The sequence below is a fragment of the Oncorhynchus nerka genome, linkage group LG3 (assembly GCF_034236695.1).
Source record: "Oncorhynchus nerka isolate Pitt River linkage group LG3, Oner_Uvic_2.0, whole genome shotgun sequence".
Taxonomy (NCBI): Eukaryota; Metazoa; Chordata; class Actinopteri; order Salmoniformes; family Salmonidae; genus Oncorhynchus; species Oncorhynchus nerka.
Window position 1 is genome coordinate 49,122,888 of NC_088398.1, and position 14,372 is coordinate 49,137,259.

At 43.5% G+C, this 14,372-nt stretch overlaps 1 protein-coding gene across 1 annotated transcript in view; it reads right to left on the bottom strand.

The window, feature by feature from the left end:
• Nucleotides 1–816: 816 nt before the first annotated feature.
• gtdc1 (glycosyltransferase-like domain containing 1) overlaps nt 817–14,372 on the bottom strand; it is a 46,179-nt gene continuing 32,623 nt past the window's right edge. Inside the window, 5 exon segments of the mRNA XM_029635216.2 lie at nt 817–1,316; nt 1,512–1,603; nt 2,004–2,074; nt 4,527–4,671; nt 5,773–5,882. Coding sequence (XP_029491076.2) covers nt 1,233–1,316; nt 1,512–1,603; nt 2,004–2,074; nt 4,527–4,671; nt 5,773–5,882 — 502 coding nt within the window. The 3' untranslated portion in view covers nt 817–1,232.

The window sequence follows — 14,372 nt, forward strand, 5'->3', positions numbered from 1 at the left end:
CAAGGGTATGTTTGGCAGCATGAGTGAAGGATGCTTTGTTGCGAAATAGGAAGCCAATTCTAGATTTAACTTTGGATTGAATTTGAATTTGATACCTGATCAGTGTACCTCACCGGTCTGCGTAGACTTTAGTCCTGGACAAGACAGATGTTTTTATTAGGTTTAATTTACTGCAGTGTCTTTTAATTGTCCAAATGCACAGCTGCTTTCCCACTCTATATCGCTATAGAATTTTTACAAATGCTTTGGAATGTTTGGGAAGTATGTATTCTAAGAATGTATGATAACATGAAAATGACCATATCCAAGTGCTTGCTTGTCAGAAAATGTAAAAAGAAGTGTCATTCTTCCTGTGGGTGTATATTTTAATAAGATTTTTTTGTTGTTAAAATGCTGTCAGTTCCACTTTAATGGGAAATGGCTGCATTCTGGTTAATATGTTTTATGAATAAGCTTTTCATCATATCCCCCATTTGCACAAAATACTTACTTGCCAGATTGCAATACAATATTTCATACACTCGCAGAGATGTGCGTACGCATCGTCTACAAGTTGCGGGGAGGTGAGCAAATTCTCATGTCAAGTACATTTTTAATAAATGCCAACTTTTGTGTGAACTGGCGCACGCACATTTTGGGGTATATTTGTACGTACGCACAATTTATAAATGAGGCCCCTGGCAACCCAGGTGTGGAGGCAGAGAACAGCATTTCAAGCCACAACTTGGCTGCCACTCTGTCGGGAGTCGTGGGGTGGGTAGCAATTCCAGCTCCAGGTCCTCTCCAGTACAGGATCAAAATGAACACAACCGGATATATGAGGTGGCACCGCCTTTGAGAAACCTTTGAAAGAGTTTACACGTTCTTTTCTCTTTATTTCAAATTCAAACCACAGTAGACATAAAAGACCTCTCCCTCTCGCACGTGAAGATGGGGACGTTTACAACAGGCACAATGTCTCAAAGGCATGGCTTTGATTTGAGCAGAGTGGAGCTGAGTGGAGAGAGAGAGGTGGTGGGGACAGGCTGTCTGAGGCCACCACAGGTTTGTTGCCCGTGGCTCCATGTCAGGCAGCTATGACGACAGCCCTTGAGACTCTCCCTCCCTCGCTACACTGCAGACTTTCCATCAACCTTTAAATCCATCTCATTCTGCCACTAATCGAGTGAACTAAGTGTGCCCACTTCTGAGCAGATCCGCGGACTCGCATTGGCCCGGTTGTAGTCTGTCCGTCAGGGATGGTGGTCCTCTTTGTATGCCAGCAGACTCCTGAAGTCCTCCTTCAGCGCAGCCCAGGAATAGGAACTGGTGTCAACCTACAGTACAATACAGAGGAAAGAATGAAAGGCATGATTAAGCTCTGGTGTCAACTGTCAACTTACAGTACAGAAGAAAGCAAGGCACATAGGCAGGGTGAAGGGTGAGGAGAAACCGTAAAGAGAGAAATGAATTGTGAACTGAATGAAGCGTGTGTTAGCTAATCCCGTTCCTGTCATGTCAGTGTTAATTACCTTAATGTGATGTCTCCTCACCACGTATGGCCTTCTGCACAGTCCCTGTAGTTTCTTATAAAGCTGCTCAGGTGTAGAGTACAGATACTCCTCTGTAGGACAGAGCGAGGAAAGGAAAACGTATTTTCATGAAAGAAAAACCTCAAAGCACAGGCTAGATACAGCGCACTTTCTTTATAATTAAAAATACATATTACACTGAACTGGGACAGGTTTTACATAATTAAACTAGTATTCTTTTTAAAGATTCATATTATTTATGCAAATCTAATTCAAGGAAGAGGCACAGCTACGGTGTTAAGAATCAGGTAAATTAGATTTTTTTGTTGTGCTCAGTAATCGTAGCTTTGACTTCAGCGTTCTATTTTAGTCATTTATTTTTCAGATTTACACCTTGAACATCTAAATACAACACATTTCTAGAGATCCAAAAATCGGAGAATTAAACATCTTGCAATGCAATGGTCTATTAGCGTATTTGTGTAGTAATACCTGGGAATATTTCAGGATACACCAACGCCTTGGGGCAGAGTGGATAGCAGCCACAATGAACAGCTTCTAGCCTGCAATATAACATTTTATAGTTTAGCTTCCTGTCAAAAGTATTGGCTTAAAAACACCAAGCGTGAAACACATTTGGGCACCAGTTGTATAACATAATCATTGTCTCAGAAATCCATTTGCTGAAAAAGTGTGCTCTGGTCATGCAAAATATAGACAAATGTTGGTTTACTCTGTCCCCAAGATTGGAGAGTGAACACAATATTTGCCCCTAATAACTGCATGAGCTGAACAGCGTTATCAAAATGGGTCCCCATTGTGTCTTTGTTGACATTGGTTTCTTTTGATGCACAGTTCAGAATAAATGAAGTCCCACAGACTAGCTGGGGAAAGAAAGCATCCGGACATAGCACATTTCCCAGCAACGCAGTGGAACTCATCCCATTCTCAAAACGATGGGGAGAGAAAATAATCTCTTTCACTGTGAACTCACATCATCTGCAATGTTACAGGATGTCCAAAACCATCACAAAAGAGAGAACCTAAAAATCCATCCAAATGGTTTTCAAAATGTGAATAAGTTATTTGTGAAACGTCCATCTCCTGAACAAAACGTAGAGATCGAAAAGCCTGTTGTTATGGTACATAGAGCTTCCCTCCACGTTCACAGAACTTATCTGAACCTCACTGACCATTGCAGAAACCTGCCTATTTAAATTGGAATGTGCATCAATATTGATGACACCTCAATTTCACTCCTTTCCATCACTTTATTACATCATTCCTCATGCAACAGACGTACATTTTTAAACATGGGATTAGTTCTCGGGAGTTTAATTTCATGTTAAGACTAAAATGATGGGTGAAATCCTCACACGTATGCAATGACTCCATTCACTAGTCTGCACTCTAAAATGTACCCAATATCCTCAAACTGGTTGGAAATTCTATCTACAACATCAACTGCATCTTACTATTTATCAAACGGCAATTTTTGAAACGACAAGAATAACAGCAATATTGCTCTTCTGTCGCCCTAGTAGGTTTGACAGGCAACAGTTTGTTCCAGGGAAACAGGGGTTGAATAAGTCGAACTACCTTTGGGCACCGTATGAAAGTGGTTAATGCTTTCTAATAGTCTAATTGCCTTTGCCTGCATTCCAAAGAATAGCATGGCTAATCAAGCTAATTTAAAGGTAGCAAGATGATAGCCCCCTAGTCTATGACAGCAAAATCTATGAAACCGATTATTAAGGTCAGTTCCATTTCAGTGGCGTAATGTGTAAGCGCGCAAATGGTTATAAGGCTTTCCATCTCAAATATAATTAGCCGATAATTTTGCTGGGGTAAATGACTTCTTCACTGCAGGGCATGAATAGGCGTCTGCTCACATCGCCAGAACATAATTAATCAGATTAGGGCCAAATTCCACAATAATGAGGATGAAACACATTGGTGACACCTCTGTCGGGCAATAAGACTGGACTGCTCTTTTTTGTTTATTGTGCTCTTCAGAAGCCTCCGTGTCTGTTTATCCTTACACAGAGTGTGGAAATGAGAAACCCTTAACTATCTTCCTGTTTTGAACGCTATGTGAAGCTGATGAAATTGAACAGGTATTCTAAATCACTTGCTAACTTGAAAGGTTTGTAATGGAACACTCAACGAGCACCGATGTCTATTTTGTTTACTTTCAAAACAGGTGAGTGAAGCCAATTGGAAGCTGGAGGAAACATTTAACATCCTCATCCACCTGAGCATGTCTCTTAGGAGAACCCAGTGTTGATATTCCCCCATTCAATGTGTGTTTCTCTGTTGCCGAAAACACACACAAAGGGCCTCCACCACCAGCGCATCCACAAGGTTTACTATCAATAGAGCTTAGTGGGTGGTCGTGTGCGTCTCAGATCCCCCTGGTTTGGATCAAAGGAAGTATAAAACATCATTGTACAAGACTCCCCCAGAGGGACATCCCTTCCTCAAACTCAGGACAGTGTTTTTCACAACCATAATTAGCACATGGCTTCTTTATTGTGCACAGCCAAGCTTCTAACGTGTTTTCAGCCAATCTATCTAAAATAGATTCCCACACTGACTGCATGAAGCAATCTATAGAATTAACACACCACCAGGCTGGGGTTTTGTAAGATCACAACCTTCCTCTCTACTGAAGCAGCACTACTCTGGCTCCAGTCCTGCTCTACCTTGGCTGTAGGCGGGATCTGACGAAACCCTTCAAATGCACAGCACAGGTGACTGGTTTGGCTTCATACGGTAGCAAGTCTCATCATACACTTTGGACTCTACCTCCCTAGAGGTAAAAACACTTAGAAATAAGAGTTTTTAGTTTAGTTTTAATGAACGGTCACTACGTTTTTCCATGTCAAATTCAAACGTTTACTTCACATGAAAACCAACCACATTACTTTTCATTCACTCTTTCAGCAGTTCATGTTTTGTTGTGTCTTAATAAGTAGATATTAAAGAAACAAACCAGGAGAGTGAGTTACTTACATGGCCACTCCAAAAAACTCATGCTTGGCTGTGGAGACCACCACGTCTGCCTGGCAGAGGACATGGAGGTAGTCCTCTTTACTGGGCATGAACCCCCAGTGGAGGACATGGTCATTCAGGGCCACTCTGGCTTCTGCAAAGATGTCTGAATGGGGGGGGGAGACTGATGTATATTATTCACAATAACCATATCTGTTACTGTATGAATGCATTCATTTGATTGAGTAAAATGCCAGAGTGGACTGATTGACTTTGTCCAGTTTCTCGTTTCGTAAACTCTTTATAACCGATTATATTCCCACATAAAGGACTTGAGTTTAATGGAGGAGAAATTAAATGAAATAATGCAACAAAATGCATGTCATTGAAAAGCCATCTGTCCGTGACATTCTGGATTCATAATGAGTTCCATGCTGCTGTGTATTCACAGAATAGTGATGACATCAGGAAGATGTTTCAGTGACCAAAAAGTGTTTGGAGAGCAGATCAGTGAAACAGGGAATGGACTGAATCCAGGAAAACAGAGGAAAAAACATCCTATGAAAAACAGAGGTCAGAACTGAAGCCGAGGCATAAACTTTGGACTAAAAATGATATACAACATGAGATCGGGAGAAACAGGTGAGGGGTGAACATAATCAATACCGTGACCCTATTAAGAAAATCAAAGTAGATTAAAATTGTTCTAATGCGATTGCCTTCCGAGCAATCATAAACGTAATTACTAAATATGAGAAAAAATTGACAGTCTCTCTTTCCATTTGTTTATGCTCCTATAAAAGTTTACATCCCAATATGAGAGAGTGTGTTTCCTGTAAGGATGTCTTTGCTTCCAGCCATGGGGCCAGAATGTGTATTAATTTACTTAACACTCAGTGGTGAATACATTGGAGTGTACTAAAGTCATTATAGCATCATCATCTACTAATGGGGAGCGGATTTGATCAATTAAACACTGTCCTGAGGGCTTAAAAAAAACTGGCCTGTCAGACGACCTTAACCCCACACTTAGTCAAATTACCAATTACATTGAAAGCCATAACAATTACATACAGTATGCCTTGGGTGCACAAACTTATTCTACATCGTAAAAAACAAAGTATAGCTTTTCACTCACCTTTCGAGAAGTTGTGCAAAGTTTTCTACTCAAAGTTTTGAAACCAAACACCCACTGCTTTGAAAACAAGTGTTATCGCGAAACCAGAGCCCACTTAATCCTTTGCTTGTAAAATGAGTGTGTGTGTACCTGGTACGTCAGTGAAGGTCTCCCCCAGGACAGACAGTTGAAAGCCCAGGCCTCTCTCTTTCAGCTTCAGCAGCATCTTGAAGAAGAGCTCGGGGTCTTTGTCGTGTTCCCTTCAACCACAAACAGAATTCAGGGCCTTGATGGTGCTACGTACACACACACAACACACACAGGACAGGCTCAGGAAAGGCTCTGCTCTGGTGTGCGCCGGGCGTCCAAAGGCTTACCCCTCTCAGTACCATTCTGCTCTGTGATTTATTCACACAGAAACACACACAGAGGCCAGGTTACACAAGGCAAGGCAGCAGCCAGAAAAAGAGAAAGATCATAGCACTCCCCAGAGGACACTTGACTGTGGTATCGATGCGGTGTGCAGTACGCCAGGTGGGGGATTTAACAAGCTGACAGACAGAGAGACAGAGATCCCTGTTGGCTCAGAGAGAGAAGCAGCCAGTCATCCTTGATGTGTTCGGTGCCTGGAAGGCCCTGCTTCTAGTTAACACAGGTGCTGTGTTCAGCTGTGGAGCAGATGTCATACTGTGCAAGTGGCCTGTCACTCACCATGCTAATCTGAAGGAGGGAACAGGGAGTACAGTCAACTGATCTAACAGGAGCATCTGCACATTATCATTAACAGCAGCTAGCATTAGCTCACACCTGCCTTTAGAGATGACAAAACAGGGAATCAGTGAAGGTCGATGACACAAATGTGTTGAGAGAGTAGCCTTGTGCCCTTACTAGTGCACTGTCATTTACGGTTTGTCACTAGCATAAACAGTAGAAAATGAATGAAGGTTGACTACATGCAAATGGCTGTATATCTCTGCTGGTTTCCCTCTGGAGCTGTAGTGAGGGGGTCCGCACCTGAGACTATAAGGGTTGTGACTGGGAAGTGGTGTTGGAGGGCCAGTAGGGGGCACTCTTCCGTCTGGTGTAATAGAGCCCTCAAGGCCGGGGGCTAGTGACCTGCAAAAGGTGCCGTCCCCTGGATGTGACATTAAAATGTAGGTTCTGGCTCTCTCTGGTCACTGGCGCTCACTAAACGTACCGGGCCGCCCCTGGGTGGTAAGGCAGGTAAAAACACATCTGACACTGCTCCTCAACACGCAGGCAGCTCAGGGGTGCGTGATCAGTCCCTTCCTGTACTCCCTGTTCACCCATGACTACATGGCCAAGCACGACTCCAACGCCATCATTAAGTTTGCAGACAACACAACAGTGGTAGGCCTGATCACTGACAACAATGAGACAGCCTATAGGGAGGAGGTCAGAGACCTGGCAGTGTGGTGCCAGGATAACAACGTCTCCCTCAAAGTGATCAAGACTAAGGATATGATTGTGGACTACAGGAAAAGGAGGACTGAATACGCCCCCATTCTCATCGACGTGGCTGTAGAGGAGCAGGTTGAGAGCTTCAAGTTTCTTGGTGTCCACATCACCAACCAACTAACATGATTCAAACATGCCAAGACAGTCGTGAAGAGGGCAAGACAAAGCCTATTCCCCCTCAGGAGACGGAAAAGATTTGGCATGGGTCCTCAGAAGGTTCTACAGCTGCAGCATCATCAGCTGGTTGCATCACCGCCTGGTATGGCAACTGCTCGGCCTCCGACCGCAAGGTGCTGCAGAGGGTAGTGCGTACAGCCCAGTACATCACTGGGGCCAAGCTTCCTGCCATCCAGGACCTCTATACCAGGTGATGTCAGAGGAAGCCCCTAAAAATTCCCAAAGACTCCAGCCACCCTAGTCAGACTGTTCTCTCTGCTACCGCACGGCAAGCGGTACCGGAGCGCCAAGTCTAGGTCCAAAAGGCTTCTCAACAGCTTCTACCCCCAAGCCATAAGACTCATGAACAGCTAATCAAATCGCTACCCGGACTATTTTCATTGACCCCCCCCCCCCCCCCCCATTTTTACGTTGCTGCTACTCTCTGTTTATTATCTATGCATAGTCACTTTACCTCTACCTACATGTACATATTACCTCGACCTGTATTTAGCCTTGTTAGTGTTATTTTATTGGTCTTCGATTATTTGTTATTTTTATTTTAGTAAATACTTCCTTAACACTTATTTTTCTTAAAGCTGCATTGTTGGTTAAGGGCTTGTAAGTAAGCATTTCACTGTAAGGTCTACCTACACCTGTTGTATTCGACGCTTGTGACTAATAAAATGTGATTTGATTTCAAGCAAGAGTAGGGACTATTACATGCCCAGTAGCTTCAGAGGTAAAGAATCACTGTCCTCTCTCCACTTACAATCACTGCCATCTCTGCACTTACAATCACTGCCCTCTCTCCACTTACAATCACTGTCCTCTCTCCACTTACAATCACGGTCCTCTCTCCACTTACAATCACTGTCTCCACTTACAATCACTGTCCTCTCTCCACTTACAATCACTGTCCTCTCTCAACTTACAATCACTGCCCTCTCTCCACTTACAATCACTGCCCTCTCTCCACTTACAATCACTGCCCTCTCTCCACTTACAATCACTGTCCTCTCTCCACTTACAATCACTGTCCTCTCTCCACTTACAATCACTGCCCTCTCTCCACTTACAATCACTGTCCTCTCTCAACTTACAATCACTGCCCTCTCTCCACTTACAATCACTGTCCTCTCTCAACTTACAATCACTGTCCTCTCTCCACTTACAATCACTGTCCTCTCTCCACTTACAATCGCTGCCCTCTCTCCACTTACAATCACTGTCCTCTCTCAACTTACAATCACTGTCTCCACTTACAATCACTGCCCTCTCTCCACTTACAATCACTGTCCTCTCTCAACTTACAATCACTGCCCTCTCTCCACTTACAATCACTGCCCTCTCTCCACTTACAATCACTGCCCTCTCTCCACTTACAATCACTGCCCTCTCTCCACTTACAATCACTGCCCTCTCTCCACTTACAATCACTGTCCTCTCTCAACTTACAATCACTGTCTCCACTTACAATCACTGCCCTCTCTCCACTTACAATCACTGTCCTCTCTCCACTTACAATCACTGCCCTCTCTCCACTTACAATCACTGTCCTCTCTCAACTTACAATCACTGTCTCCACTTACAATCACTGCCCTCTCTCCACTTACAATCACTGTCCTCTCTCAACTTACAATCACTGTCTCCACTTACAATCACTGCCCTCTCTCCACTTACAATCACTGCCCTCTCTCCACTTACAATCACTGCCCTCTCTGCACTTACAATCACTGCCCTCTCTGCACTTACAATCACTGCCCTCTCTCCACTTACAATCACGGTCCTCTCTCCACTTACAATCACTGTCTCCACTTACAATCACTGTCCTCTCTCCACTTACAATCACTGTCCTCTCTCCACTTACAATCACTGTCCTCTCTCCACTTACAATCACTGTCCTCTCTGCACTTACAATCACTGCCCTCTCTGCACTTACAATCACTGCCCTTTCTCCACTTACAATCACGGTCCTCTCGCCACTTACAATCACTGTCTCCACTTACAATCACTGTCCTCTCTGCACATACAATCACGATCCTCTCTCCACTTACAATCACGGTCCTCTCTCAACTTACAATCACTGTCCTCTCTCCACTTACAATCACGGCCCTCTCTCCACTTACAATCACTGCCCTCTCTCCACTTACAATCACTGCCCTCTCTCCACTTACAATCACGGCCCTCTCTCCACTTACAATCACGGTCCTCTCTCCACTTACAATCATGGTCCTCTCTCCACTTACAATCACTGTCCTCTCTCCACTTACAATCACGGTCCTCTCTCCACTTACAATCACTGTCCTCTCTCCACTTACAATCACTGTCCTCTCTCCACTTATAATCACTGTCCTCTCTCCACTTACAATCACTGCCCTCTCGCCACTTACAATCACGGTCCTCTTGCCACTTACAATCACTGTGTGTTGAGTATTCTGGTGTAAAATGGCTGCCATGCATGACTACACACTGAAGCTACACATTTTTTTTATTTAAAAAAATGTATTTTACCTGTATTTAACTAGGCAAGTCAGTTAAGAACAAATTCTTATTTTCAATGACGGCCTAGGAACAGTGGGTTAACTGCCGGTTCAGGGGCAGAACGACAGATTTGTACCTTGTCAGCTCGGGGGTTTGAACTTGCAACCTTTCGGTTACTAGTCCAACACTCTAACCACTAGGCTATCCTGCCGCCTCATTAATGGATGGTTGAAAGTTTCAGATTTTTGAGTTGCACCCCGCAAAGCACAACAATATACATACCCTTCGAAACACCACACATTGTATTTGATCACCAACAGATCTCCGAATTGTAATAATCGACTGTACTCTATATCACAAACATGTTAAAGGACGCAGGATTTGTCTAACAGTGGATAGTGTGTGAAGGTCAAACGCCTTTCTACAAAGCAGCATCATTCAGACAGATCCCTCCTAATGCTACCTCCACAGGATCTCCTTAGGTGAGGTATTATAGGAGCTTATTTATTCTCATTTTCAGCTCTCATATTCATTGGCTTCCCCTGTGGATAAAAGCTAATTCCCTTATTTCCTACCCTTTTTAACTCCTTATGCGAGGCATGAATCCCTATTCCCCCATTACAGATAGAGAGGAGGACAATGAGTGAATGAGACGGTGATAATAATGCTCTGTGCACTAGGCTACCATCCCCCTCTGTAGGAAAATGAGTGTTAATTAATGTGTGGGATATGACTATCAGGAAGAACCTCTCTCTCGAAAACACACACGCACCTCGGCAGCGTATCACAGTGCGAGCCCTGACTCCCCACTGATGCCCTAGATCTGTTAATGAGGACCGTTAACCCCCAGCGACAGTCAAACAAGTCGGAGGGAACTGTCATCCCACTGATTAGAGGGAGAGTGACAAACAAAGGCTATCTGGCATCTTCACAAAATCAGCCACACTGCCAATACACACCACTAATCTGCTGCTAAGGCACATCAAGGACATTTTCTAAGGTACAGTACAGTTTACAGTCGGAACTCCCTCAAGTCAACTGAACGGATGTTTCCCTCCAACTATCCCAGTCCCATCAGGTATGCTATCTTCCAACATCAACAGTCACCCTATATTCTGCTCGTCTGGTCTCGAGAGATACGAGGTTGGTACATCTTCCGTTCGCTGAATTCTCCCTCCTAAGTTTACAGCTCCGACTAACACTATTTCTTCTCTTTCTGCTCTTACTTTATATGAGTCCTTTGTGGTGTCTTATCACCCCTGTGACCTCACAGATGAATGCAGATGAAGCCGGGTAAAATGATCAAGTAAAAAGTATGTTCCGTACTACCCGGAGAAACCTCATTAATATGTATCACGTAGCAGCCAAAAGAAAATAAGATCCTCTCATTTGGAAATCTATGATTAAATATTCTCCTTTATGTTGCACCCAAGAGGTGCGTTTTAAAATTCAAATACTATTTACTCCAATGCACAATGTGAAATGAGCCCAATCACCAGAAACCAAAGGACTGCGCACTAATTAAGGGGACACTTGAAAGACAAAGAGTTGGTTGTTGAAGATAGACCAACATGCAGCAGGAGCGGACGGAGGAGATTTTTCCATTCAAAGGCCTGACAACATGCACCACTGTAGATAGTGGTGATTTTCAAATCATACGTCTAGGAGAACTACAAAGGGTTCGACATTTCTTAAAATAGAACTAACTTTGGGAACGGCAACAGGCTGCGTCTTCACACAACAAATACATATCCTTCGGTGCCTGCTGCCTACTGCAATGTACTGGCCCCACATGACCTAGTCTCATTGGAGTATAATGCCTCTAGGTTCAGACTCACAAATGCTGAAGAATGGCCATAAAGCATAACAAACAACACATTGTAGTGATGACTCTGGAAAACAGAACGGTCACTTAAAACACAAAAAAATAAGCGGGTCAATCAGCTCACACCCCTGTATTTAACTTCTATTTCCTGGTCCGAAGTCAGTCAGTCCTGAGGGTTGGTTGAGGTCAGGTTGGCGGCCTGAGGCCATGCCAGGGGAAAGCCCAGAGCAGGATGGGTGGGGGTCAATACTGATAGACTCTGTTGGCACATCACTGCACGAGTCTGTGCGTCAGCACTTAATGACCAGTGGCCCGTCTGGACAGGGATTAGCAGAAAAACAACAAACAATACACCCAGGCACCTCAGTAACGTTAGGCTAGCCCCTCTCGCAGGGTGTCCTATAAATCAGGAATCAAGAATAGCGTCATATACTCCATAACATTCTGAGGGTCTCACACTGCCGAAATGTGTTTCTTTTTCTCGATTGCCTGCTGTGTGCCTACGTGACATACACATCTTGATTGCGTTGTTTGTTTTGCAATCAGAAATACTCCAGGAGGACAATCCTCTTGAGGTAAAAGCTGATCCTGATGAACCTTAGACGGAGTTAAAGCCCCTTGTAGCAGAGATTTAGCCTCCGTCCTGCTATGCTCTTCTCTCCCGCTGGTTATTATCATCACTACTGTGGCACGAAGCCATCTTCACCTGTAAAACAGCTGTCCTGTCCTCTGGTGGGGCTGATCTGATCCCACTGGCCTGGCCTGGCTGCCCGGGCCATTGCCTGCAATAAGACAGTCCTGTAATCTGAGGATGAACGCCTATCCAGGCCACACACAGATTAACAATCTGCAACCAATGATGAGCACAAAAAAGTGAGGGCAGAGATAGTAAAAATGTAGGAGAATGAAATGCAACAAACTGTGAGCAGCATCAATCGAGGAGATTATCTGGGCTGCTCTCTCTCTCTTTCCTCTCTCTCTCTCTCTCTCTCTCTCTCTCTCTCTCGCCCACTGTAAATCCTAATTTACCCCAGAATAAGCCAAGGTTTATGAAGCCTGGATGTTGGGAGCGATAATCCATCTGTGTTTTGCTCAGTTTAGAGGAGATTACATGATGGGTTCTTTTGTTATTGATATAAGAGTAGGTGAAAAACAGACACCCGACCCATGCAAACACAGAGAGGGAGGGATAATGGAGAATGGCAATGATGCCGACAATGGCAAATCGCGACGCCAGCGAGGAACTACGGCACTGGTGGTCTTTGCGGTTGTTAATCTGATTTACGGACATGTTTTGGTGAGGAAACTAAGCCTCGCTGCCGAAAGGAGAATGGAGTCAGAGGAGAAAAATGTGAATCCACAGAAAAGCTGTTGTCTTTCCTCTCCAACACAGATGAGCCAGAGATAGAGAAACGGTGTGCCAAAAAAGGGGCCTCCACTACTCTGAACAATGTAAAGGATATTTCTGCTTATGTAAAAGAAAAACATTCACAAATCCACCCAGAGTATCTTTAAACTTTCCCCTAGCTGTTACACAAGTCATGTTTTAATATACCATTTCATTTAACTTGTGTTTTTACATTCTATGACTAATGTTGACTGGGAAACCACACAGTAAGAGCATACCTGTTTATAGAAATCCTTAGCAAAGGCCTTAAAGCTTAAACTCAAAACACAACCAATACTATGTAGCTAGTTTCCACTCTTTTTATGACATTGTTACACAAAAACGTGTTAGTAATTTTCCATGCCCTCGGTTTGTTGTCAAACAACACTCTGATGATCCAAAGCAAATAACTCTCCGCAGGGTTGGTACATACGTACATTGCTGTTAGAGAGGTATTTCCAGGTCATTCTAGTTCCAGAATAGGCCTACGACATGATCTTTGGATTATGGTTTGCATGACTGCTTTGTTCTAAGACATGCCATGCGATGCCAGGAGCGGCAAACACAGAAAATCAAGCAAGGTAACAACAGCCCAGTTGCCAAACGTGTTTGCTGTTTCTGTAAATCATGACAGGTGTTTTGATACGCTAACACGCTAGCCTTCACGGTAGGTTCCAAACACTTTCTTCATGTTTCTTAGTTCTGAAACAAATAACCTCTATCCATAGGATTTTCCTAGAGTCCTTACAAAACATAACCATATATGGTTAACATTGAACATCACTTCAACCCTTGACCTGTTCCACATTTTTGTTGTGTTACCGCCCCAAATTCAAAATGGATTAAATGGAATACATATACAATAATTCACACCCCTGAGTGAATACATGTTAGAATCACCGTTGGCAGCGATTACAGCTGTGAATCTTTCTGGGTAAGTCTATAGGAGCTTTGCACACCTGGATTGTGCACTATTTCCACAACTGTTTTTTATTTTATTCTTCAAGCTCTGTCAAATTGGTTGTTGATCATTGCTAGACAGATAGTTTCAAGTCTTGCCATAGGTTTTTCATTCTGATTTAAGTGAAAACTGTAACTAGGCCACTCAGGAACATTCAATGACTTGGTAAGCAACTCCACTGTATATTTGGACTTTTAGGTTATTATCCTGCTGAAAGATGAATGTATCTCAGTGCCTCTTGGAAAGCAGACAACCAGGTTTTCCTCTAGGATTGTGCCTGTACTTAGCTCTATTCTATTTATTTTTATCCTAAAAAAAACTCCCTTGCCGATGACAAGCATACCCATAACATGATGCAGCCTCCACCATACTTAAAAATATAAAAAACGGTAATCAGTGTGTTGGATTTGCCCCCAAAGTAATGCTTTGTATTCAGGACATAAATTTAATTTCTTTGC